Source organism: Oryx dammah, unplaced genomic scaffold, assembly GCF_014754425.2.
Source record: "Oryx dammah isolate SB20612 unplaced genomic scaffold, SCBI_Odam_1.1 HiC_scaffold_23, whole genome shotgun sequence".
Classification (NCBI taxonomy): Eukaryota; Metazoa; Chordata; class Mammalia; order Artiodactyla; family Bovidae; genus Oryx; species Oryx dammah.
In genome coordinates this window covers 57645797-57673410 of record NW_024070207.1, presented here as the reverse complement: position 1 = coordinate 57673410, position 27614 = coordinate 57645797, and the positions used below count along the sequence as shown (strand labels likewise).

General features: G+C 53.6%; 1 protein-coding gene across 1 annotated transcript; it reads left to right on the top strand.

Moving 5' to 3' along the window:
* The first annotated feature begins 250 nt into the window (after positions 1-250).
* Positions 251-27470, top strand: PDZD4 (PDZ domain containing 4). Its single transcript, XM_040265480.1, has 8 exons — positions 251-382; positions 21430-21683; positions 22651-22741; positions 23174-23272; positions 23669-23731; positions 24156-24257; positions 24449-24559; positions 24750-27470. The coding sequence occupies exons 1-8, from the start codon at positions 323-325 to the stop codon at positions 26313-26315; spliced, it is 2346 nt and encodes a 781-aa protein (XP_040121414.1). The 5' UTR covers positions 251-322; the 3' UTR covers positions 26316-27470.
* Positions 27471-27614: the final 144 nt, after the last annotated feature.

Below are 27614 nucleotides of genomic sequence, written 5' to 3'. Positions count from 1 at the left end.
GGCGCGCCCCCGCGCCTTCGCGGGGGGGGGGGCGGTAGCCAAGCAACGCCCGGCGCGCCCGCCCATCCCCCGCTACCCATTTTTTTTTTTTTCCTGGCGGGGTGCGAGGGAGCATGCCCGCGCCGGGCCGCGGACAGCTAAGGGTTAACCGGAGGGGCGTGGAGCTGCCCCCACCCCGGGGGCGTGCCCCCCTCCCCCGCTAGGCGGCCCGCCCCCGAGCTAGGCTATGGCCCCCGGCCCCGGCCCGGGGCCCGAGGTCCCGCGATCGGGTCAGTGAAAGGCATTTTCCCGTGGCCGCCTCCTCCCCTCGGCGGCCGGCACCATGGGATGTAATATGTGCGTGGTCCAGAAGCCGGAGGAGCAGTACAAAGTGATGCTGCAGGTAGGGCTGCCCGGCCGCGGGGGCGAGGGGCGGGGGGGCGTCACCTGGGGAGGGCCCGATGGAGGGGCCGGAGGGCCCCGAGCGGAGAAGGTTACGGAGGCATTTTCGTCCTCCGTCTCTGGGGCGGTTGGGTGTTGGTGTCTGTGGGAACCAGGCACAGATGTGGGGGCGGATGGGAGTCCCTGCGTGGAGATCGGGGTATGGGACGCATCCCTGAGGCGCTCAATTGATTGCGAGGCGAGCCCTGGATCCCGATCGGTCCGGGTCGGGAAGTTGGGCTGAGCCCGGGTCCTCTGCGCGAGCACCCCGGAACCCTGAGCCGGGAAACGCGTTGCCGCCGGCGCCGGCGCGGGACGGGGGTTGCATAGCAACGGCCTGCGTTTCCCTGATCTCGCTGGCCCCGCTGGCCCCGGGGCTGGGGAACGGAGGTGGGCACTCGCGGAGCGCCGAGAGACGGGGGCAAATCGCGGTCCCCTTGGGCCAGGGGTACGGGGGCCCCAGGACCCCGCCGACGCCCAGCCGGCGCGATCAGGTACCTCCCCCAGCAACCCCTCTCCGCTCCGGCCCTGCCCAAGCCAACGGTGGGCTCCCAGGCCTTCGGGGCCTCGGGTGAGCGGCCGTCGCCGGGTCTGCTAGAAGGGCAGCCCGCGGCCGTCGGTTCCCGGTCCGCCCTGTGCCCCGCAGGGCCTTTGGGCGGTGGGTGGGGGTGTGGACCGGGCAGTGCTCGACGCCCAGAGAGATGAGAGACTCCAGGTCGCGCTCTCGGACTCAGAGCCGTGCTCCTTTGCCTGTGCGTGGCGTGACTTCGTGAGTGCGTGCTTGTGCCCCGTCTGTGTGTGCGCGGAGACTCCTGCCACCCCGTGTGTGTGTACTTTCTCTGTGAGCCCTGAGAACCCTCTAGAGATGTGTACTGGATGGCTTGGTCTGAGACGTCCCCCGGGCTCTGTGGAGGGAGTTCAAGGTCAGAGCTGGGGGAGGATCTGGACTCAGGGGCAGACCGGGCGCACCTAGGTATACGTTTCTACTCTGGGTTTGTTGGTCCAGACCGGGCGCACGTGCAGGTCGAAGAGGTTCTGGCTGGGAGAAGGCGGTCTCCTTAGAAAAATCGGGGAACCTCCTGCAGGCATTGGCGGTGGCGCAGGGGAGACGGGGGAGGACGCGGGAGCGCTGAGTGTGTGGTGGGAGTGTAGGTCCTTGGGCCCACCCGGGTAGAAGCTGGCGGCGGGCCGGACGCGGAATCTTGCACCAGCCTGGTGGCGCTCCTCCCCGCCTGTCCCAGGCCGGTCTCTGTGGACGCGCAGGCCTTCTGCTTTCCCGGCTCGTGGCTCTCCCCCTTCTTTCTGCTTCAGCCCCCCCTACCCGCCCCGCCTCCCGCCACGCAGCCCCGTGGTTAGTTTCATCTGTCCTTCCAGGTGTTTGGGATCACTAGAGGAGGTCATAGGGTGGAATCCCAGGGGTCGCCCCCCAACCCCACAACCCCAGCCCCGTGCTTGGTTTCATCTCTCCTTCCAGCTGTTTGGAAATTTTGGTCTGGTAATTTCTATTTCCTCCTCATGCGATCGGGTTGGGGGATGACCCAGGTTGGGGGTCACTAGACCAGGCAGTCCTGTGGAATCCCAGTGGTCTGCACCAAGGCTGTGGGGAGGGAAGTTGGGAGGGGTAGGTGGTTGGTCGATGAGGCCATGCCATCCCATCTTCAGGGTTGCCTTTTCTTGCAATCATTCCATCAAACGGCAAGCAAATCCAAAGCTCTTGAGTTGGCTGTTGGTGGTAGTAGCACTTCATTAAGGGCCAACCCCATGGGGATGTGTGGAAAGTGGAAGGCAACCTGCCCCACGCTGCAGGCCTGAGTTGAGCCAGCCAAGCTTGGGCGAGGATGCTGCTGTGATCTTCTGGATTCCCCAGGGCAGGAGTGGGCGTCCTCAGGTCTGGCTGGGTCGGCCTTCAGGGAGGCTCCCTGTTGGAGGAAGGCTTGAGGTGAACCTGGACAGGGAAATCCTGGGCCAGGGTTTTCTCCTGGAGGGAGACCCCCAAGCCCTAAGTGAGCAGTATCCAGGAGATGGGTCCTTTTCCTTTCCTAGTCTTTGCCAGCCCTCACCAACCAGGCCCTGGGGACGTTGATCCTTTTTAAAGCTCCCACAGAAGTTTGGACAGAATCGGAAACTGGATGTGGTTTGATTTTTACCTTTTACATCTTTACATTGATCTTTTAATTTTTACTGCACTATAGTTGATTTATATTATAGTGTTTCTGCTGTACAGCAAAGTGAATTATTTATACTTATGTCTACTCTTTTTTAGATTCTATTTCCATATAGATCATTACAGAGTACAGAGTGGAGTGCCCTGTGTTACACAGTATGGGTGCAATTTTTTAGAAAAGAAACTGTCCTTTCAAAGGAAAATCAAAGAGAATTTGAATTGTAAAAAATCTAGAGAGGAGGGAAAGCCATTAGCTATCCCAGATGAGCTATCAGGGAGCTTCTCCTGGCTTGAACCTCTTTTCAGAGGGAAGAAAGTTTTTGTCCAGAAGACCAGCTTCCAGGACCTCTGCCTACCCGCCACTTAAATTCTTCTGGTGCTTCCCAGTTTCAGAGATGCTTCTCCATGGCTTGTCCATACGTGCCTGTGGCCCCAGCATCTTACCAAAATAAGGAACCCCACCAGGACACAGCGCAGCCCAGACACGCACAGACGCTTACACCACTTGCCATGTGGCTTCCTTATGCCCTGAGGCTCTTTCCTAGGTCCCCAGAGGCCTCTGACCCCCAGGTTAAGAAGTCTCAAGTCTCTATTCTAGCCTTGATTCCAGACCCTTTTCTCCAGATGATTCACAGGTATTTTAAAAAAATGCACACATACAGAGCTATATTGATGTATAATCCACATACCCTTGTAACATGTACAGTTGAGTGGTTTTTAGTATATTCAGAATTGTGCAACCATCACCAATTCCAGACCATTTTCATTACTTTAAAAAGAAACATTATTCCCATTAGCAGTCACGACCCCATTCGTGCCAGTAGCTCCTAGGCTCTGGCAACCACTAGTCTACTTGTCTTTATGGACTTGCCTGTTCCAGACATTTCATTTCAATGGAACCAGTTTCATTTTAGGAACTGTATGATACCTGATCTTTTGTTGTCCAGCTTTTGTATCATGTTTTTAAGGTTCTTCCACATTGTAGCATGTTCTCGGTTCGAAATTTCTTTTTATTACTCAATAATATTCCATTGTGTGGCTATATACCACATAATATTTATCATCATCCAGTGATGGACATTTGACTTATTGCCACCTTTTGGCTAGTGTGAACAGTCATCCTGTGCACATGAGTGTACAAATACCTGTTTGAGTCCCTGCTTGCAATTCTTTCGGGTAAATACCCAGAAATGCATTTGCTGGATCATATGGTAATTATGGTTATTATTTTGAGAACTGCTGAACTCTTTTCCACAAAGCCTACATCATTTTACATTTTACATTCTCACCAGCAGTTTAAGAGGATCCTAATTTCTTCACAGCCTCTCCAACACACGTTTTAGATTAGAGCCAACCTATTATGCTAAATGCTTTCCAAATGCATTTCCTGATGAGTATCCTTCCTGTACTATTGACTATTTGCTTATCTTTTCTGGAGAAATGTCTATCTTTATGCCTTCACCACAGCTTTTACTAGAGCTTTGTAAATAAATTTTAAAGTGTGGGTCTTCCAACTTTGTACTCTTCAAGATTGTTGTGTCTGTTCCGGGTCACCTGAATTCCCATATGAATTTTCGAATCAGTTTGTCACTTTCTGAAAAGCCAGCTGTGATTTTGTAGGAAGTGGGTTGAATTCATATTGAATATTGCATTGAATAGATATTGAAATTGTATTGAGTATTACATTGAATTTGGGGGAATATTACCCATGAACATGGGATGTCTTTTCATCCCACTTGTGAAATCTTAGTTCCCTGACTAGGGATTGAACCTGGGCCCTTGGCAGTAAAAGCACAGAGTCCAAACCACTGGACCACCGGGGAATTCCCCAGGTTTTCAATTACTTTTGCCAATGTTTTGTGCTTTCGTTAAATGTATTCCTGAATATTTTATTCTTTATGATGTTATTGTAAGAGTTGTTTTCTTAATTTCCTTTTCATTTTTCTTGTTGCCACTGTATAGAAATACAATTCAGTTTTTTGTATTGGTCATGTATCTTGCAACCTTATTAAACCCATTTATTAGCCGGAATAGTTGTTTTGAGTGGATTCCTCAGGATTTCCTGTATATAAGTAGAGATAGCTTTCCTTCCTTTCCAATCTGTATGCCTTTCATTTCTTTTTTTGGTGGAGCCTTGCAGTTCCTGGATCAACTAGGGATCGAACCCGTACCCTTAGGAATGGAAGCACTGAGTCTTAACCACTGGACGAGTCTTAACCACTGGATGGCCAAGGAAGTCCCATCTCTTGCCTTTCTTTTTCTTGCCTACTTGCTCTGGCTAGCACCTCCAGTGTAATGTTGAATGGAAGTGGCCAGTGGGCATTGTTGCGTTGTTCCTAATCTAAGTGGGGAGGCTTCCAGTCTTTGTCCCATGAGTATGAAGTTAGCTGTGGGTTTGTCATAGATATTCTTTACCAGGTGGAGGAAATTCCCTTCTATTCCTAGTTTGAATGTTTTTATCATGGAGGGTTGTTAGATTTTACTGAATGGTTTTTCTGTAGCCATTGAGATGATCCTGTGGTTTTTGGCCCTGGGTTCTTCTGATGTGGTCTATCACAGGTATGTCAGAAGTGCAGCCTGTCAGAACCCCAGTTCCATTTCTGTTGTCTCAGTCTTGTCTTCCAATGATACTTAACCAACTGTGGGTGCTGGGGGCCTGGGGGCACAGGGAGAGCTTGGAAAATCTGGAAATGACCCTTAGTGGGGAGCTGGGTCGTGCAGGTTGTTAGGAAGAGGAAGAAACCAGGTCACAAAGGGTAGAAAGGACGATAGTCTGGTCACCATACACTGAGACACCAAATCGCCTTCAAGAGCCATTCCTGGTGTCCTTGCTTGCTGGGCCTGTGTTCTTCTCTCTGTCTGACACCATGACCCCTTGTCCTGGATCTGTCTGAGCCACTGATAGAAAATTCTAGAAAGGCAAACTATAGTGACAGAAAGCAGATGGTGGTAATGGGGGGGGCCCTGGTGGCCTGAAAGGGAAAGTGTTAAGTCACTCGGTTGTGTCTGACTCTTTGACACCCCATGGACTGCAGCCCCGGCAAGGTCTTCTGTCCACGGAATCATCCAGGTAAGAATACTGGGAGTGGGTTGCCATCTCCTTCTCCAGGGGATCTTCCTGACCCAGGAATTGAACCTGGGTCTCATACATTGCAGCCAGTAGGGAAGACCTGCTGCTGCTGCTGCTAAGTCACTTCAGTTGTGTCTGACTCTGTGCGACCCCATGGACTGCAGCCTACCAGGCTCCTCCATCCATGGGATTTTCCAGGCAAGAGTACTGGAGTGGGGTGCCATTGCCTTTTCCGAGGGAAGGCCTAGTGGTTAGGATTTGGAGCTTTGACTGCGGTGGCCCAGGTTCAGTCCCTGGTCAGGGGACTGAGATGCTGCAAGCTGGCCTCAAAAACAAACAAACAAAAAGCAGGTGTGGGGCAGGCAGGTCAGTATTTGCAGGGATGGTGGAAGGGGTGGGAGGACCCTTTTGGGGATGATGGAGATGGTCACTCTGTTGGTTGTGGCGATGACTTTACAGATGTACACATACCCCTGATATCAAAACTTTTCAAACTGTATGCTCTAAATACGTGCAGCTGATCATATGGCAATTATACTCCGGTAAAGCTTTAAAAACAAGAAGGCAAAAGGAGAAGGGGGCGGCAGAGGATGAGATGGCTGGATGGCATCACTGACTCAATTTAACATGAGTTTGAGCCAACTCCAGGAGATAGTAGAGGACAGACAAGCCTGGCAGGCTGCAGTCCATAGGGTTGAAAGTCGGACACGACTTAGCAACTGAACAGTAATGCATACACTTAAAAAAGCACTTCTCTTACCAAAAGCACTTGGGAGCGCTTAGCTCAGCAGGGGCTCCTGGTAGGGCCAAGTAAGTCTTTCTTCCCTTCTCCTTCAGGGCCCCTTCCAGGGAATACAATGTGTGGAGGTACTGAATTGCTCCCTGACTCTACATGTGCCACATGGGAATACAGAGGGCCTGCCTCCTGGCATCACTGCCATTGAGAAATCAGCAGGGCATTTGGTCCCCTGGAATCTCATCTGGGTGGGCGAGGGGTTGTGGACATCTGATCAGGCACTAAGGAGTGGAAAGTGGATGGAGAAGGCCTTCCTCATGAACCTGTCACAATGTCCAGTGACAGAAGAATGTCTGATATTATTGTGAGAGTTTTCCTAACAGGAAAGAAGGAGGAGGGATTTACCTGGCTCTCCCGGCAGTTAAGACTCCGCCTTCCAAGGCAGTGTGTTGGGTACCAGAGTCCCTGGTCCGGGAACTAAGATCCCACAGGGTGGGGTACAAAACCAGATGGGCCTTGAGTTGTGAAGTAGAACGTATGAGATGAATCAGGCACTGGACAGATACTGAGATGGAGGTACAGAGTCCTGCACATGAGCCATACCAAAAGAAGAAAGACCGAGAAGCTGGGGTTCAGAGCTGGAAATAAAGGGAATATTTTCATTTTGCATTGATCACTGAGGAAGGCTTCATTTGAATGAAAAGAATATTTCAGTCTTTATGAAGAATATTATTCGGATTACTGCAAGACATGGCCTTTGCCTTTGGGCCAACCAGGTTAGCCCAGAGGTACGTAGGTGGGAGGAGGTTTTCCTTTGTCATCCACGGGTGCCTGGGAAGCTGTGAGCACACAACCAAGGATGACCTTAGGAAGTGCTTTGCTTTGCTTGTCCATCGTGGCTTCAGTGGGGCATCCCTCACTCCCAGCCTCTCTCCAGGCAGGGCTTGAGAGGTGCCTGAGAGGCCTGCTCATCCCTGGAAAGGCAGGAGGTTCAGGGCTGCTGGGTCAGATTTCAGCTTGCCCCTGGGTAGGCATCACCCACCCTTTGGGGAGGGCTTGTGGGGAGGAGAGACCCTGTGAAGCCCGTGCCTGTGGTCTGAATCCCTTCCAGGTGCCTGCAAGTTCCAGTTCCTCAAGGGGGTGCTCTGGGCCAGCACGACTACCCTGAGGCCCTTGTTAAAATGCAGAATCTGCTTCAGCAGGTCCAGGGTGGAGCCTGGGATTACTCACATGCTCCCAGGGGATGGATATCCCTGCTGCTGGTCTTAGCCTACACTCTGAGCAGTGAGGACCTCGAGCAGGACTTTGGATCAATCTGTGAACCCACAAATTCCATCAGTATCACCTAGCAAGTGAGTTTATTACAAATAAAAGGGAGGAGGCCTCAGCTTATATCTATCAAATCAATTTCCAAGGATGATTGTCCATGTGGGGCCCCCAAGGGACATAATCTGCTCTTCCAGGCTACGTGCAGCTAACTGAGCCTCTTCACGTCACCCACATCCTTACCAATAACCTACAGGTAGCTCACATGGGAACCCAGACACACACACCACCCCAATACTAAAGGATCCGTTGAGATGAAGGCTTCCTGCATGCTTCATTCTCTCCGATCCTGCCCCTGAGCAGAAAGGGTGGGTAGAGTTTTAGGGGTGGATGGTATAGCTTGTCCAAGCAGCCTCAACTGGGTCAGTCACATGTTGGCATGTAGTGCTGTTTCCCTGCTAGAATTCTAACAAATGAAGGCATTTTGCAGCCACCAGTGCAATTCATTCAGTTGAACTGATCCAGCTTTGGAGCATCCTTGGGTGGTCAAACCATGAGATGAAAGTTGTTGAGGAAAAGAGTCCCTGAGTCTCAAGATATCACCCAGATGACTTGTGCATTAGGAAGGGAGAAGGCAGCTTTACCAGGGAGAGACTGAGTGATCAAACTGAGCTTCCCTCACACTGCGTGGGGAGGGACACAGCCTGCCCTGGGTGGCTGCTCTCCTCAGAAGGCCTAAGCTGAATCTAACCAGCAAGAAAGGAGGCGAATCCAGACCCTGGGACTTGCTATGAGGCCAGTGCCCTGGACTCTTCCAAAAGGTCAGTGTCATGAAAGTTATTTTTCAGTGCATGGGTTGTTGTAGATTACAGGAGACTGGAGACCTAAGAGACTTCCCAGGTGGCCCTAGTGGTAAAAGAACCTACCTGCCAGGGTAGAAGACATAAGAGACATGGGTTTGATCACTGGGTCAGGACGATCCCTTGAAGAAGGGCATGGCAACCCGCTCCAGTATTCTTGTTTGGAAAATCCCATGGACAGAGGAGCTTGATGGGCTACAGTTCATGGGGTGGCAAAGAGTCAGACACAATTGAGCAGTGGAAGAGGAAGTGACAAATAGATTCAAGGGATTAGATCTGATAGACAGAGTGTCTGAAGAACTATGGATGGAGGTTTGTAACGTACAGGAGGCAATGATCAAAACCATCCCCAAGAAAAAGAAATGCAAAAAGGCAAAATGGTTGTCTGAGGAGGCCTTACAAATAGCTGAGAAAAGAAGAGAAGCAAACGGCAAAGGAGAAAAGGAAAGATATATCCACCTGAATGCAGAGTTCCAAAGAATAGCAAGGAGAGCTAAGAAAGCCTTCCTCGGTGATCAATGCAAAGAACTAGAGGAAAACAATAGAATGGGAAAGACTAGAAATCTCTATGAAAATTAGAGATACCAAGGAAAAATTTCATGCAAAGATGGGCACAATAAAAGACAGACATGGTATGGACCTAACAGAAAGTGGAAAGTGAAAGTTGCTCAGTGTGTCTGACTCTTTGTGACCCCATGGCTATATAGTCCATGGAATTCTTCAGGCCAGAATACTGGAGTGCATAGCCTTTCCCTTCTCCAAGGGATCGTCCCAACCCAGGGATTGAACCCAGGTCTCCTGCATTGCAGGCAGATTCTTTACCAGTTGAGCCACAAGGGAAGCCCAAGAATACTGGAGTGGGTAGCCTATCCCTTCTCCAGCAGATATTCCTGACCCTGGCATCGAACCAGTCTCCTGCCTTGCAGGCAGATTCTTTACCAACTGAGCTATGAGGGAAGGACCTAATAGAAGCAGAAGATATTAAGAAGAGGTGGCAAGAATACATAGAAGAACTATACAAAAAAGATCTTAATGACCCAGATAACCACAATTGTGTGATCACTCACTTACGGACTTCCATGGTGGCTCAGATGGTAAAGCGTCTGTCTACAATGCGGGAGACCCAGGTTCGAGCTCTGGGTTGGGAAGATCCCCTGGAGAGGGAAATGGCAATCCACTCCAGTACTATTGCCTGGAAAATCCCACGGACAGAGGAGCCTGGCATGCTGCAGTTTATGGGGTCGCAAAGAGTCGGACACGACTGAGCAACTTCACTTCACTCACTTAGAGCCAGACATCCTGGAGTGAGAGGTCAAGTGGGCCTTAGGAAGCATCATTAAGAACAAAGCTTAATGGAGGTGGTGGAATTCTAGCTGAGCTATTTCAAATCCTAAAAGATGATGCTGTGAAAGTGTTGCACTCAACATGCCAGCAAATTTGGAACACTCAGCAGTGGCCACAGAACTAGTCCATTGTTCATTCCAATCCCAAAGAAAAGCAATGTCAAAGAATATTCAAACTACTGCACAATTGCATTTGTCTCACACATTAGCAAAGTAATGTTCAAAATTCTCCAAGCCAGGCCTCAACAGTATTTGAACCATGAACTTCCAGATGTTCACGCTGGATTTAGAAAAGGCAGAGGAACCAGAGAACAAATTGCCAACATCCGTTGGATCATAGAAAAGCCAAGAGAGGTCCAGAAAAGCATCTATTTCTGCTTCATTGACTACTCTAAAGCCTTTGACTGTGTAGATCACAACAAACTGTGGAAAATTCTTCAAGAGATGGGAATACCAGACCACCTTACCTGCCTCCTGAGAAATCTGTATGCAGGTGAAGAAGAAACAGTTAGAACTGGACATGGAACAACGCACTGGTTCCAAATTGGGAAAGGAGTCCGTCAAGGCTGTATATTGTCACCCTGCTTATTTAACATGCAGAGTTCATCATGAGAAATGCTGGGCTGGATGAAGCACAAGCTGGAATCAAGATTGCTGGGAGAAATATCAATAACCTCAGATATGCAGATGACACCACCCTATGGCAGAAAGCAAAGAAGAGCTAAAGAGCCTCTTGATGAAAGTGAAAGGAGAGTGAAAAAGCTGGCTTAAAACTCAACATTCAAAATCGAAAATCATCATATCCAATCCCATCACTTCATGGCAAATAGATGGGGAAACAATGGAAAACAGTGAGAGATGATTTTGAACTGTGGTGTTGGAGAAGACTCTTGAGAGTCCTTTGGACTGCAAGGAGATCAAACCAGTCCATCCTAAAGGAAATCAGTCCTGAATATTTATTGGAAGGACTGATGCTATAAAGAAGGCTGAGGACACTGAAGAATTGGTGCTTTTGAACTGTGGTGCTGGAAAAGACTCAAGAGTTCGCTGGACAGCAAGGAGATCAAACCAGTAAAGGAAATCAACCCTGAATATTCATTGGAAGGACTGATGCTGAAGCTGAAACTCCAATAGTTTGGCCACCTGATGTGAGGGCCTGACTCATTGGAAAAGACCCTGATGCTGGGGAAGATTGCAGGCAGGAGGAGAGGGATGACAGAGGATGAGATGGTTGGATGGCATCACTGACTTGATGGACATGAGTTTGAGCGTTGGTGATGGACAGGGAGGCCTGGTGTGTTGCAGTCCATGGGATCTCAAAGTGTCAGACAAACTGAGTGCACTGAACTGAACTGAGTGACTAACGCTTTTCACTTTCAGAGAACTAAGAACCAGGTGTGTGATCCTTGATTGGGTCCTGGATCTGGGGGGAAAAAAAGGTTATAAGAACATTAGCAGTATAATTGGAGAGATGATTGCATGTGTTCAATCCCTGAGCACATTAAGGGTGTCGATTTCCCAGGAGGGGAAGCTTGGTGCCAACTTTTTGCTTGGGAATGTGTGTGTTGAGACAGGAGGGAGCAGGTGCGTTGGATCTGAGTAAGGGGCATGCAGACGTCCCTGGGCAGATGCCATGGACAGATGTGCTGATGGCCCTGTGGGTTGACAATTTTCCAGCTCCAGAGATGGGAAGGCATGAATGAGGACTTCTTTCTGGGCCCCTGAAAAGAGCCTGCCCTGCTCTGGGCATCTCCTTTCTGGGTCCCGCGGAGCCAGACACCCAGCTTCATCCAAGGTGTTCCTGGACACTGGCGACAGCAGAGCTGAGCTAGCCGGTGGGACTGGGCGCCAGGGCAGAGGCTAACTTTGGTTTCTGTTCTGCCTGGCCTCGGTTTCCCAATCTGCAGAGTGGGGTTGGGAGAGGCAATCCAGCTGTGGGCGCCCCTCGAATTATGGCGTCAACCCCCTCCTTCTCTCCTGACCCTAGCTGAAAGGGGCCTTCCCCAGACCTTCCAGCGGGACGCGGGGCCTGTGGGACCCCCAGTCATCCGGGCCAGGGCTCTTTTCTCTGACTACCCTCTTCGCCCGGCGCAGAGATTCTCAAATCAGAGCATCTGGGACGGACGGATGCTGAGGGCCTTCCACCTGAAGCCCCCAGTCCCCTAGAGCCAGGCCGGAGATCCACCAAGGCTGGGGGCGGGGGCGGGGGACCGGAGGGGTAGGGGCGGTCGATCGGGCCGCGAAGCGCGGGAGAGACCCGGCCTGAGCGCGGGGGACCGGGCCGGCTGGGCGGCCCAGCCTCGCTCGCGTCGCCGCAGCGGCGCGCTCTTTGTCTGCGGCTCGGTGCCTGGGGGGCGGGGCGAGCGCGCCCGGGCCCCGCCCTCTGCCGCCTCGGCCCCGCCCCCTCCCGGGCCGCCGCCGCCGAGCCGCGAGCGGAGGGTGGGGCAGTGCCTCCGGCTTCGCTGATCGGGCCCCTGCTTGATCCCGACTGCGTCGCCGAGCTATCTGCGTTGCTGTTCCCTGACCCCTTGCTCCTGTGTCCTCTCGTTGCCCTCATATCCCCACCATGTCCCACCGGACACCGATGTCCCTTCTGCTGCTCCACCGCTATTTGCCTCGCTCTTGCCCCCTGCCCCCCACCACGTGTTTCCCTCGATTCCCGCCCCCCCATATACTCCCTACCTTTTCCAGGTCTGTCTCTCACTGTTTTTTGGCTTTGAAAAAATTTTCGTCTTCTGAACCTACCTTTCCCAACAAGCATTCAAATGGTCTCATGCATCTGTCCTGGTAGAAACCAAACCTAGGGCTCTCCCACACCCCCAAGCCCCTTCCACCCTATTCTCTGCAAAAGCTCCCAAAGGCTGAGTCTATACAGGCCGGCTTGGCGCCCCCCTCCCCGACTGCCCTCTTTTAACCAACCTAGAGGGTCCTTCTGCGTCCTGATCCCATCCAACCTCCCCTCCTTGGTACACTGTCTTGCCCAGCTTCCCTTCTTCACTTTCCTTCTCTCTGGGTGACTAAGCTCTGTATCTCTCTCTGCAACTGCTCAATGTCAAGGTGCCTTTGGGTCCTCCTTGGGCCTCTTATCTCCGCCTACACTCAATCCCTGGCTTATATACCTCCATCTCAGCATTTATATACTTGCCTGGTAGCTCAGATGGTAAAGTGTCTGCCTACAATGCAGGAGACCTGGGTTCGATCCCTGAGTCAGGAAGATCTCCTGGAGAAGGAAATGGCCATCCACTCCAGTACTCTTGCCTGGAAGATCTCATGGACAGAGGAGCCTGGTAGGCTACAGTCCATGGGGTGGCAAAGAATCGGACACGACTGAGCGACTTCACTTCAGCATTTTAAGTCAAGAACAGTCAATCCCTACTTGAATTCAACAACAATGGTCATATGACACTTGGTTTGGTGGCTTGGTTGGAGATGCATGTAGGTGGAGTAGGGGATATCTGCAAGTTTCAGGAACTTCAAAGCAGAGATCAAGATTTGCATTGGGGCTTCCCTGGGGGCTCAGTGGTGAAGAATCTGCCTGCCAGTGCAGGAGTCATGGTTCAAGCCCTGGTCCGGGAAGATCCCACATGCTGTGCAGCAACTGAGCCCATGTGCCACGAGAAGCCACCTCAATGAGAAGCCTGTGCACGGCAATTCGAGAGTAGCACTGGCTTGCTGCAACTGGAGAAAAGCCCTCGCAACAAAGACCCAGCACAGCCAAAAGTTAACAAATTTAAAAACTTATTTTTTAAAAAATGATCTGCATTGAGTAAAACCAGTTCCCCAAGTCCTACCTCTCCCCCACCTCTGTCTTTTCCAGTGACCCGCATCTCTGTGAGGGTGCCTGTGGTGTCTGTGGGTTCAGGGAGCAGTTTTAATTTTTTATTGTGGGCAACGAGGTAAAGTTTCCCATTAGTGACATTTGAGTACTTTCAATGTGGTGTTATTGTCGTCACCACCTAGTTCCAGGACATGGTGGTCACTCCCAAAGGGAACTACTACCATTATGCAGGCTCTCCCCACTCTCTCTTTGCACTCTTTGACTTTCTGTCCTGATGGGTTTGCCTATTCTGGAATCATACAGCGTGTGGCCTTCTGTGCCTGCCTTCTCTCACTTGGCTGGGCTGCCTGGCTGTATTCATCCATGCTGTATTATTAGCATGTATCAGGACTTAGCTCCTTTACATGGTGGAATAATCTGCCGGGTGGATGTTCCCCCATTATGCTTATCCATCTGCTGGTGGACATGGAGGAGGCTTCCAAATTCTGCTTATTTAGAAAAATGCTGCTGGGAATTTCTCTAGCATTGCAGCTGTTAGGACTCAGCGCTTTCACTGCTGGGGCCCAGGTTCAATCCCTAGTCATGGAACTAAGATCCCCACAAGCTGCGCCATGAGGCCAAAAAACAAAAAAATAGTGCTGATATGAGCATTTGTGTACAAGCTTTTGTTAGGGTGCCTGTTTTCCATTCTTGTGGTTACGCTGGATTGTATGGCAGCTCTAGACAGTTTTCCACATCCACTGTTCTCCATTGACATTCCTGCAGCCTCATGCCCTCTCTTACCGCCCTCCTTCTAATCCCTCTGATTCCTGGAGAAGCCCTGTGGAGACAGCACAGCAGGATCTTGTGCCTGGAATCCTTGTCCTCACCCCCTGGGGCCCCACTCAGTGCAGGAGCGGTGGGCAGTGACCCAGGCACCCAGACTCTTTGCCCCGGTTCAGCCTCTGATGCCAGGGGGTGAGGGGGGACCTCCGCTTCCTTGCTAATCTCCCCAACACCGTGGATTGTTAGAAGGGTATTCCCCTGCCCACCACGACTGCCTCCCACTTAGCCTTTGGAGCTTGGGTTGAGCCAGTCCCTGTGCCAGCTGTATGCCAACTGTGTCTCCTCTCCCCTATTCCTCCCACCCTCGCCCCTTTCCCAGCTGCCACAGGCACCTGCCCTCCGGTTGTCAGAAGGGTCCCACCCCAGGGCCTGGCTTACTTTGAGGGGCTGGGGTAGACAGGGCCCCCCTCTGAAGGCAGACTTGGGGGCCTGCTGTCTTCTCCCCCTGGGGCACAGACATGGGGCTGGGGGAGCTCGGGGCCCATTCCTTGGCCACCCACAGAAAACCCCTTCTGCAAATGCAGCCCTAGAGCCGGTGGTGGGGTGCACATGGGGAAAATAAATGGAGGGTGGGAGGGAGTCTGCTCAGTCCTGCCCTAGGCCTGAGACTAATTGACAGCCCCATGACAAGGCCCTTTTTGAGCCTTCCAGAACCAGCTTCCTGGTGTTTCCTGGGGTGGGCACTGCGATCCACTCAGGGGATCCAAGGTCCTGGGAGCTGCCCCTTCTGTTTTAGGGACACCTGGGCAAGAGCGTGCCTCCCCTGTGCTTCCCCAGCTCAGATCTGGATGTGAAGTCTGATGTGACTTCATCACCACTGCTCCCAAGGGGCCTGAGCCCAAAGGCTACACCCCTCCCCCTGCCCCGGGCTAGGGTTGCCCAGGGGCCGGGAACACAAAGCTGCCCCTGAGCCTGGGGCCTCAGGAAAAAACTCAGAGCAGGGCACAGGCTAGATTGTTCTTGTCTGTTTTCTCTAGGTAGCCAAGTAATGTTTACGGGAGAAAATGCTATAAAGAACAAAGGACGAAAGTCACCTAGAAATACTAGCTTCCAGAGAAAACCAGCCACTGCTGGGAGAGTCGCTCAGTTGCGTCCCACTCTTTGTGACCCCATGGACTATACAGTTCATGGAATTCTTCAGGCCAGAATACTGGAGTGGGTAGCCTTTCCCTTCTCCCGGGGATCTTCCTAACCCAGGGATCCAACCCAGGTCTCCCACCTTGCAGGCAGATTCTTTACCAGCTGAGCTATGAGGAAAGCCCCAACGCTGACATTCTTCCATTTTCATGAATTTCCTTCCAGTCTTTAAAGAAAGGATTGTGTAATAATACTGACGCAGGTACCAGTGAATATATATATCAGGCGCACCCATTCCAAATAGTTTTCACAGCCCCGTTCACTCTCCAGGCTGCATACTTGTGGCACTACGATGCTCCTGTGGGCTCATACCTCCCTTCCCACCTGTACCCCATCAGCTCTCGAAACTGGGCTCACACTGAGCTCTCCCAGCAGGTGCTTGATAGTTTATTATGAGACTTGTCCAGCAATGCTATCTTTTTGAAGTCCATAAGCAGTTTTTCAAAAAACAATTTAGCCATGGTATATAAAGTTGGGAAGAAAGCAAATTCTCAGATCTTCATTTCCCTGGAACAATGTTTCTATATATTATTTTGCAGTCTTTTACCTTAAACATACATTTTACATGATAGTCATCAGAATTCATGTGTCATTTTGTATCTTTTTCGAGAAACGCTTGTTAGAAGACTCTGGTAGGGCAGCTGTACATTTCCATGAGGCAGATACTTGTACTAAAGACTACTGTAAAGTTTTTGGCATTAGAAATAATGCTGGTACCTCCATACGTTAAATATAGAATGACCATATGGCCCCAAATATTTGAAAACAGAGTCTTGAACCCTTGGACACAAATGTTCACCGTAGTAGGATTCACAATTGCCAAAATGTAGAAACAAACCAACGTGTGTTGAGGGATGACTGATTTATTCACTCAGTGCAGTTTTCTGGAACAGGTTGCAATATTACCCATAAAAGAAATGAAGTACTGATGTCTGCTGTCATATGGGTGGACCTAGAAAACATTTTGTGGAAAACTGCCAGACATACTGGACCACCTGTTCTAGAATTCAACTTAGGAAATGTCTAGAGGCAGTTGCAAGAAAGAAAGATTGGTGAGTGCCAGGGTGGGGTGAATTTGGAGAGAATGGATAGGGGGTCTCCTTTTAGGGGCTGAAAATGTCCTGGAATTAAATAGATGTGACGGTTACATGACCGTTCAGAGGCATGAAATGCCACTGAGTTGTACACCTGAAATGGTTAAAATGGTAAATTTGACGTTTGCTGTATTTTCGCACAATATAAAAAATAATGAATGCTGCTCTGTTCTGAATATCCTTATCATTCATGTAATATAAATTCTGATTATTTTAGGATCTATTATTTATAAGAAATATACTGGATAAAAGGATATGATGAACATTAGCAAGGTTCTTTGCAGTTATCAAGATTCCTCCAGCAAGTTAACCATCTTGTGTTCGGGGGTGAAACAGCTCAGGCCCACACAGAGCGCCCCCGACTGGGGATTGTTTCTGGGTCTAAGCAGGAGCCGGGTGCCCCAGCTCTGCCTGGGAGACAGACATGGGTACAGCGCTGAGGGCCACTTGGAGCACTTCTCCTCAGCCACGGTTGTGCCATCGGTCCTTGGGCCCACTGACATGCACCCTGAGCCTTTGACATCCCATGCTGGGAGGCAAGGCCCACGGGTAGCCTCCAGAACCTGATGGAAGGCGAGTCACCCTGAAACCGTCTGCTTGGCCTTCTCCCTGGGAGGGGGTGGTTGCCAGGCCTGGCGTGACTCTTGGGCTTGGAAGGGACACACCAGGGCATTTCACCTTAAGTGAATGTAGGTGTCCGCAAAGCAAGAAAGAAGGGTGTTGGAGGGAGAGAAGGTGCCACAGGGGCCCAGCAAATGAAAAAGCTTGGCTGGAGTGCCAAGACTATCTCCACCCCGTGCACAGCTGCCACCCCAGAATCCCCTCCAATTCAGCCAAAGCCCCACCTTCTCCCCCCATCCCAGGGGTACCCACCATCCACACACCCCCAGCCCCTACTATATATACTCTGTTCCCTGCCCCTCACCAGCTGGAGATACCAACCGTGGTAGGCATGTCTGGGTGAATGGATAGTCGTGCCACGTTCTGCTCTGAGTGCTTTTTGGCTGGTCCTGGAAAACGGGCACTAAGAGACATCCACCTGACAGATGAGGAAATGGGGGAGGCTAAAGGATTCACCCAAGACACAACACCTGGGCCAGAAACCTCTGTGCCCCAAGTCTTACCCCTTCCACATCCTAATAGGTGACGGCAGCTGTCCCCCCCACATGGATGTGTTCTGGATTGTTTCTCGAGTATTGCGTGTGTACTGCCATCCAACCTCGAGGTGGGCCTTGTGGGTCTTAGTGTTCTTCCCATCCCTGACCCATCCCTCCCCTCCCCTGTCCAGGGGGATTCAGGTTTGTCACCCAGAGGTACATTTTCTCCTATCTGTGATGTTCATAAGCATGTGTATTGCCACAAACCACATGTACAAATATACCACAATTTTTGGATCCATTCTACCAATGGCACATCTTCACTCTTTCTGGTATTTACATCCCAGTGTCCTGAAAGGGCATCTCCTCAACCCTCCTCAAAAGGGTTCAGGGTCCCTTTTCCTAGAATCCCTGCTTCCCTATTGAGTTCTGGATTTTTCCAGTGTCCTGTTTAGTTCAGTTCAGTTCAGTCCAGTCGCTCAGTCATGTCTGACTCTCTGTGATCCCATGGACTGCAGCACGCCAGGCCTTCCTGTCCATCACCAGCTCCTGGAGTTTACCCAAACTCATGTCCATCAAGTCAGTGATGCCAATCTAACCATCTCATCCTCTGTCATCCCCTTCTCCCGCCTTCAATCTTCCCCCAGCATCAGGGTCTTTTCAAATGAGTCAGCTCTTTGCATCAGGTGGCCAAAGTATTGGAGTTTCAGCTTCAATATCAGTCCTTCCAATGAATATTCAGGACTGATTTCCTTTAGGACTGACTGCTTGGATCTTGCAGTCCAAGGGACTCTCAAGAGTCTTCTCCAACACCACAGTTCAAAAGCATCCATTCTTCGGCACTCAGCTTTCTTTATAGTCCGACTCTCACATCCATACACGACTACTGGAAAAACCATAGCCTTGACTAGACGGACCTTTGTTGGCATTGTTCTGTAGGAGTTCTTTATTCTGGATAATCCGGGGTCTGTTCTGTGCCTGTCCTAACTGTATTTATGATGTCTTTTGTTATCCAGAAGTCTTATAGTGTAACACAGTCAGAGTGATACCTTTTTCCATTCTTGTTCGCCCATGTTTTATTTTCAGGCGATTCCCTTGCTGTCTGGTGGTTAGGCCTGGGTACTTTCGCTGCCATGGCCCACATTCAGTCCCTGGTCTGATCCCTGGTCAGGGAACTAACATTCCACAAGTCGTGAGGCCCGGCCAAAAGAAAAAGAAAAAATGGCTTCTCTATGTCAGCACCATAAAACCACTTTTCTCACTCATCCAAGCTAGTTTTAAAGCTCAGTCCATTTAGGACTTGGGTGCATTTCAAATTGGCTTGGTGTGGGTTTGGAGCAGTGGCAGCCAGCCAACGAGGTGGGGTGTGCCTCTGGCGGGTGTAGACTGTGATCTTACCTTGTGGGGGACTCTGATGGGCTGGCTTAGGGTCACACCTGTCCAGATAGGAGCAGGGACATTTGAATGGTGGCTTGGCCCGTGCACACACATCTTTCTCTTCTTCATGGCTGAAGGATGAGGGAGCATGAGAAGTGCAGAATACTGCTTTGATCCTTGCCCTGAATGTTGCCATCTTGTCCGTAGCCCTCCCCCTCCCCGGGAGGGGCTCACATCTTACTTGTCCTGCCCTGTTCCTGCCCTTTATTAGCTCTGGGGGCTCAATGGGATGGCTGAGGAGGAGAGGAGGTTGAAGGCGCCCCAGGCACTTGTGGCAGGAGCAGCCTCAGAATTCTAAGCCTCTGCACCCAGAGCTCTGCTTCTGCCCAGTACCACATGGGTCAAGGATCGGATGGCTGCAGGGTTGTCACAGGGGTGGCCTGGATCTGCGTGTGTGTGCCCATCCCTCTCTTGACATCCCAGCCTACCCAGCTCTCTCCTCCCACTGCCTGGACCCGGTTTCCACAGCAAAGCTGTGGCTGGGTACGTTTCCAGGGAGAAGTACATCCTTGTTTCTCAGCGTCACCTGAGCATCCCACTGCACACCATGAAAATGTGAAATACGCCTCCTTCCAAAAATCCTGAGCACAGCAGCTCCACACGTCCCCTTCTGGACTTAAGGGCAATGGGGCATCAGTTAATGTTCTGAAAAACCCTGGTTGGGAGTGTTTGTCGATTTCCGTGGTGTGAATATTCCCACCATGACCACCACCCCGGCATCACCAATCTCTGGGTTGGGAAGAGATGCACAGCCACCCACCATCCTGTGGTGTGTCCTTCCAGACACACTAGACTGAAGGAACCCTAAGGGGCTAGATAACTGGAAAATGTAGTAGTTAGAAAGCCATGAGTTTGGAGGATTCATGGCCTTTGTTTTTAAGATAATTCATTTAGTTGTACGCTTGTACCATCGAAAGGTCGATACTGGATGTGCATTAACGGATGCCTGAAACATTCCCTGACCCTTTTGGCTCTGCTAAGGGCTTCAAGGCCAGTCTGCCCATTTCCTTGGCCCCCAGCCTTAGCCAGACCGGCCTTCACACACCCCCTCACGTACACAGCAGCTGGTCCTTTTCTCCCACGCACCTCCCTTCCCTCCTCCGTTTATAACTGCAACCTCCCTGGCTCTCTTGATCCTCTAGGGCTGTGCTGATCACATTCTACAACTAATATCTGTTTCCTTGATACTCTTTGATCCAATAATTCCACTTCTGGAAATGTTCTCTATCACCGCCTAGATTATACAAAGACATACATAGATAATAGGTACAGAATGTACAAATAAAAGGTGTCTCTGCAACCTTCTTTCTGATTGAGAACCACTAGTTATAGACCAAACCAACACAGAGTGGATGGTCCATGCATAGGCTGCCTGTAGTCACAAAGTGGGAAATGACCAAGGAGGAAATATGCCAACAATCACAGCTTTTACATCCCTGAGATGGTGGATGATTTCTGTTTTCTTCTTTAGGATTAAGTCTTTTTCAAATGTTCTACAGTAAAATTATTTATTTGATAATTAGACGAACCTGATTAAAAAATCTTTCCCGACTATGGAAAGATTGGGGAGAGAGGGAAAAATTTCCTGAAATTGCTGTCTACAAAGGACATACCCAGGTAGCCACAAGATGACTATCTGGGTTCCATGACTCAGAGCAGCCACCGGCCCAGGGGTCCTTAGGACTCTGTACTTTCCTGGAACGACACTCAGGGGCTGGGCTGTTCTTGACAGCCCTGAAACCACGATTTTGTAACTACTGGCCATCTTGGTGAAAACCCTCATTCCTGGAGATGCTCAACTTGGGGGAACACTGTCACAATTGAAGACTGGGAAAACCGTGGTCTTATCAGGGCAACTTCCTCAGCCCCTCTCTTGGGCTCGGGTGTGTGGCATCCTTTTCTCTGTGGCAAGCCTTGGCTGCCTTGAGGATGGAGATCCAGTCCTTCAAGCCTTTTTGCTCTTCATGGCCCTGGCATCTGAACCCGTTTGTGGACTGACTTCTGTTGCAGAAGGCAGTCAAGGTCTCCCTCCCAACTGGGATGCTCGAAGGAGCAGGAGGGTGGCCCAGTAGGACTCTAGGTGAGGCTCCCCAGCCCTCGAGGTGTGGCCCTGCCATCCCCAGATGGCTCAGTGCAGTGGCGGAGGGGGCCGGGGTCTGCAGGGCCCCGGCGCGTCCTCACTGGGGCGTGTCTCTGCCACAGGTGAACGGGAAGGAGCTCTCCAAGCTGTCTCAGGAGCAGACCCTGGAGGCCCTGCGTGCCTCCAAGGAGCCCCTGGTGATCCAGGTGCTGAGACGCAGTCCCCGCCTCCGGGGGGATGGCTCCTGCCACGACTTGCAGCTGGTGGACAGTGGCACTCAGACGGACATCACCTTCGAGCATATCATGGCACTGGGCAAGCTGCGCCCACCCACCCCGCCCATGGTCATCCTGGAGCCGTTCGTCCCGTCTGAGCTGTGAGTCGCCCTCAGGAGGGCCCCGGGCCCTGCTTCCATAGAGGGCACGCCACCCCGGGTGGCAATCCCAGGCTACCCAGAGCTGCTATGTTGTTGCAGCTCTGGGCATGGCGGGGAAACCCCGACTGGGTGCCCTCTATGGCAGAAAGCAGGCTCCTTGACCTGCAGAACTGACTGTTACACCCCAGGGCTCAGGAATGTCCGGGCTTCTAGCCTCTGGCTGGAGGCCAGCTGGTTTTGGGCCTGGGGGGTCTGACACGCAGGCTCCCCATTGTATCTACCCCCAGGGCCATGGGAGGATCGTCCTGGGACCTTGTTGCCAGAAGGTTGGGGTCCTCAGCTATTCCTCCTCCATTCTCTCTTCTCTGCCAGCATCACCCCTCGAATCTTCTTGCATCTTTGTCTGTTCCATTCCTCTTCCTGCTTTCAGCTTCCTCCATCCCTTCAACTTTCTTCTTTGGCCCGCTTGGAAGAAGGGCCTCTCCTCCAGGCCTGATGGCTCATGACCATGTGAGCGCTGACTCGTCTCACTAGAGTCTTCCGGGCAGCAGGGAGGTGGTCCCGTGGTCCCCTCCTCTGCAGAGAGGCAGACCCAGGGCTGGCAGTGGCCAGGCTTAGCTTTGGGGCCAGGAGGGCTGCCTCTGGATGGAGGCTGGGTCCTGCTCCGCTGCCCAGCCATCCTCCAAGGCCTGGATAACTCTTGGGGGCACTGCGTGAGTGGGTCCAGTGCCAGCTGGGAGGGGCGCCTGCTGACTGGCATGGTGAGAGGCATCGAGCTGGGGGTCAGGCCAGGATGGTCCAGGGCAGGGTGAGGAGAGCTTAGGCACGCCTGGGTCCTCGGTGCAGACGACCTTGCAATCCTGTTCAAGACATATTCCTGGTCTCTGCCTGGGTGCATGTAGCGCAGGAGGAGGGGTATGGAAGAGGTAGCTGGACTGCCACCTGATGCCCCGCTTCTCCTGGGCAGCCCCCCCATCAGTCATGAGTATTATGACCCGGCGGAGTTCATGGAGGGCGGCCCACAGGAGGCAGACCGGATGGATGAGCTGGAGTACGAGGTGAGACGGGCGGCCAGCCCTGGGATAGCTGTTGGCCGCCCAGCTCGGGCCTGGCTCCCGCTGCCCCCAGGTGGCCAGACCTCACAGTCCTGTCCTGTGCGTGGCTTTTTACTCGGGCCCAAGGGCCAAGTTGGGCTGAGTCGGGGAGGGCACGCGTGCGATCCCTTGCTTGGTCTGTGTTGCTGAGTCTGTGTCTCGTGCCTGTGTCTATCCCATGACTCCCGTGTGTCCTCTGTGTGTGTGTGTTCTGGGTGTTTCCTGGGGTAGGGGAGACCACGGGACCTGCGTGCCATTTGGCATGGTAAGAGAGAGCCTTGGGAGCCCGACTGATGTGACACAGTCCTGGGGTCTTGGCTGAGCTGAGGCTGCCGACTCCCACCCCCTGACCCCCCTGTGGCTTCTCATTGTCTGTTTCTTCATCCCCCACTGCAGGAGGTAGAGCTGTATAAAAGTAGCCACCGGGACAAGCTGGGCCTGATGGTCTGCTACCGCACAGATGAGGAGGAGGACCTGGGCATCTACGTGGGAGAGGTATGAAGCTGGGAGGGGGCAGGGGTCTTCCTGAGGGCTCCACACAGCCTCCCTGTGCAGCAGCACCCAGGAGGGCCCAGGGCACCCTGGGGCTCTAAGGCTGCCCAGAAGGAGCCCACTTAGCACCACAGGGAGGCTGCCAGTCAGTGAGGCCAGGGCAGCCCATGGCTTCCGTGTGTGTGTGCAGTCAGCTGGTCCTCCCCACAGGACCCGGGCTTGTAGTGGAAGAGCCCTTCCCAGCAATCACAGGGATCCTTCTCCTCACCTGTCTGCTGAGCTCAGAAAGTCAGCCCCCTGTTCGCTTGTGGGGTTGCCCTGAGGCGAGACTGCCCCTTCCTACCAAATGTGCACCTTAGCGGAGAGGGCCAAGGCCCCACTGATGCCCGTGCCTTGCAGGTGAATCCCAACAGCATTGCAGCCAAAGATGGCCGGATCCGTGAGGGAGACCGTATCATCCAGGTGAGGTTGGGGGACAGGCTCTCTCCCACTCAGAGCCTAGCCTGAGGCCAGGCAACCCCCCACCCCCGTGCCTGAAACCAGGCTAGGACTCACCTCCCTGCTGTACAACCACGCCCCTGGCTCCTGTGTGCCCATGGGACCTGCTGCCATGGCAGGCCCCTTGCTAGCCTGTCCCTCTGTGCCCCCGACATGAGCAGGTCTCCCACTCCACGTGTGTCTCTGAGCACACGTGCTCTTGGGTAGGCCAGGCAGTCTCTGTCCATGGCGTCTTCCACTTGCCTCTGTCTTGCCAGACTCCAAGAGCCCGTCCTGGCCCAGGGCGCTTGCTTTGCAGCTCTGGGGGAGGGGGACCCCTGTAGCTCAACTGGGGCCTGCCCCTGAGCCAGCCCCAGGATCTCCGCTGATGTTCCCTGGCCTGCTGCAGATAAACGGCGTGGATGTCCAGAATCGGGAGGAAGCGGTGGCCATCCTAAGTCAGGAGGAGAACACCAACATCTCTCTGCTGGTGGCCCGGCCTGAGAGCCAGGTGGGTGTGTGCCCACTCAGGTGTCCTGGGCCCCTGACCCTGGGTTAGGGTTCAGGCTTTCTAGCACTGATGGGGGGCGGGAGGGTGTGATTCCAGGGCCCATTGCCCTCTCTGGCCTCTGATGAAAGCGGGTGGGGGGGCTCTGGGGTGGTCCTTGAGGCCACGGGGACAGCACAGGCCTGTCTCTGTAGCTGGCAAAGCGCTGGAAGGACAGCGACCGGGATGACTTCCTGGATGACTTTGGCTCTGAGAATGAGGACGACCTGCGGGCAAGGAAGCTGAAATCCCCCCCGGCCCAGCAGGTGAGGAAGGGGGGCCAGGCGGGGAAGCGGGTGCTGGAGGGCAGAAGGAGGAGGGCTTGGGGGGGCTGTAGGAGATGGAGCAGATCCTAAAGAAGCCCTTGTAATCCCCACCCCCTGGTGACATCCCCCCCAACCCCACCCTCCCACCCGATGGGGCCCTCACTGAGCGGGACTCCTCTTGCCGCCCCAGCTTGGACACGAAGAGGAAAAAGGGGCCCCCGAGGCAGGCCCAGGCCTGCACAACAGCCAGGAGCTAGACAGTGGGGTGGGCCGGACAGACGAGAGCACCCGCAATGAGGAGAGCTCCGAGCACGACCTGCTGGGGGACGAGCCCCTGAGCACTGCCAACACACCTGGGCCCTTGCGCAAATTTGGCCTGCAAGGGGACGCCATACAGAGCCGTGACTTCCACTTTAGCATGGACTCCCTGCTGGCCGAGGGCGCGGGGCTGGGCGGCGGTGACGTGCCAGGCCTCACGGATGAGGAGTATGAGCGCTACCGTGAGCTGTTGGAGATCAAATGTCACCTGGAGAATGGCAACCCACTGGGCCTGCCTTTCCCCCGGGCTGCGGCCAGCCATGGTGCCCTGGATGTCAACCGCAACGAGAGTGCCGGCCATGAGCTGGCAGTGCTGGAGGAGGAGCTGCGGCACCTGGAGTTCAAGTGCCGCAACATCTTGCGGGCGCAGAAGATGCAGCAGCTGCGGGAGCGCTGCATGAAGGCCTGGCTGCTGGAGGAGGAGAGCCTGTACGACCTGGCGGCTGGCGAGCCCAAGAAGCACGAGCTGTCTGACATCTCCGAGCTGCCAGAGAAGTCAGACAAGGACAGCACCAGCGCCTACAACACGGGTGAGAGCTGCCGCAGCACCCCACTACTGGCCGAGCCCCTGCCTGAGAGCCCCCTGCGGCGGGCAGCCGCAGCGGTGGGCAATTCCAACCTCAACCGGAGCCCCTCGGGAGCCCCTGGCATCGCCCAGCCCAAGGCCGCTGCCCCCCCTCCCCCGGGGAGCCCCGCCAAGTTCCGATCCCTCTCCCGGGATCCCGACGTGGGCCGGAGACAGCACTCGGCTGAAGAGCGGGTCCGCCACGGCCCCAAGACGGGGGTGGCCCTGGAGCGTGTGGGCCCTGAAGGCAGCCCCTACCTGTCGCGGCGCCACCGCAGCCCGGGCCAGGAGGGCGAGCACTACCACAGCTGCCTGCAGCTGGCCGCCCCACGCGGCCTTGAAGATCTGGGCCCCGGCCCCTTGAGTGTGGCCGCCGGCCCCCGGGTGGGTGGGGGGGCCGCGGCTGTGGCCCCCGAAGCGCCCCGCATGGAGTGGAAGGTCAAGGTGCGCAGCGATGGGACCCGCTACGTGGCCAAGCGACCCGTGCGCGACCGCCTCCTGAAAGCCCGGGCCCTGAAGATCCGCGAGGAGCGCAGTGGCATGACCACCGATGATGATGCGGTGAGCGAGATGAAGATGGGCCGCTACTGGAGCAAGGAAGAGCGGAAGCAGCACCTGATCCGGGCCCGGGAGCAGCGGAAGCGGCGCGAGTTCATGATGCAGAGCCGGCTGGAGTGCCTGCGGGAGCAGCAGAATGGAGACAGCAAGGCCGAGCTCAACATCATCGCCCTGAGCCACCGCAAGACCATGAAGAAACGAAACAAGAAGATCCTGGACAACTGGATCACCATCCAGGAGATGCTGGCCCATGGCACGCGTTCGGCTGACGGCAAGCGGGTCTACAACCCTCTGCTTTCGGTCACCACCGTGTGAGCACCCTCTGTGCTCCCGGGTGTGGGTCCAGTGACCTGGCCAGATCCCTGTCTCCCGCCCTCGCTTAGCATCTAGCCTGTGTCTGTGTGTGAGCGTGGGACTTTGCTACCCAGACAGAAGCCCCCGCAGAGAAGGGATGCCTCTCCTCATCAGCAACTTCCTTCTCCCCAAGGAGAGTGACCACATCCACAGTTGGCCTGGGGACAGACCTGTATCTGCCTCCCTTCAGCCATAAGATGTGTGTGTGTGTGTGTGTGTGTGTGTGTGAGAGAGAGAGAGACATGAACCCAGGCACATGTATGCACACACACATGTACTTCCCTAGAGTGGCTACTTGGGGACAGGGAAGTCTGCTGAAAAGGAGAGGCAAAGAAGACTGTCCTAAGCACAAGAGAATGTCCATTATTTGTAGACAGAGGCAACCCTGATTTTTTGTGGCTCTTTCCCTTTTCTGTGCTTGCTAATTGTTTTGGTTTGTTTCTTTTGTTTTGTGGACCTGCTCTGGAGCCTGGCAGCTCCTTCAGGCAGCCTGACCAAGGTGGAATCCCCAAGTGATGGCTGGGAAGGAGGGGGTGGGGGGAAGAAGGGACGGGAGGGGGGCGGTTTTGGGGTGGGAGGGAAGGTGGGGAGATGAAGGCAAGAAGGGGAAGCAGCTTTGCAGGGGCCTCCTGTCCGAGGTGTGGGGACAGGGAGTGTAGGTGTGGCTTGCCAGGCTCACCCTGGAGGTCACCTCCTTCCCTGGTGGCCGTGGGGACAGAAGGGGCAGTCTCCATCCAAGACATCAGCGAGCCCAGGCTGTGTCAGACGCCCCTGGAGCTTGCCTTCTCTCCTGAGTGGCAGGAGGGGTCCAGAAAGAAGCCAAGTCCCCTGAGTTGCAGCAGAAGACCCTGGTGACGAGACCCATATGGAGCTAGGGAGCACCCAGGCACTGAGCAACAGGCAGGTGCTGCCAGCTGGGCGGACTGGGGAGCAGATGCCCTTGCACTTCACTTTGCCAGTGTGGACGGGGGCCCCCTCAGGGACCTGTGTATCAGTAAGAGCTGGCCTCAGGACCCTCCTGCAGTTCAGAGGGCCTCAGATGGGAGGCAGACAGGCTACCCATCCCTGCCCCCTGCTGACGTTGTGAGAATAAAGCAAGCTGCCTTTTGAGGGTGACTCCTGGTCTCCTGGTATTCATTCTCCAGCAATGGGGGCTGGTTTGGGGCTTGGTGGGTCACGGGGAAGCTGAGAAACAGGGAAGTGTCCTGCAGTCAGCCTCCAGAATGCTGGGAGGAGGAGGGACAGAGCGCCAGGATCATT

Coding starts and splice junctions, on each gene's coding strand:
- PDZD4 (XM_040265480.1), top strand. CDS start 323: ATGGGATGTAATATGTGCGTGGTCCAGAAGCCGGAGGAGCAGTACAAA. Junction 383..21,429: donor AGTACAAAGTGATGCTGCAG/GTAGGGCTGCCC, acceptor TCTCTGCCACAG/GTGAACGGGAAGGAGCTCTC. Junction 23,732..24,155: donor AGGGAGACCGTATCATCCAG/GTGAGGTTGGGG, acceptor GGCCTGCTGCAG/ATAAACGGCGTGGATGTCCA.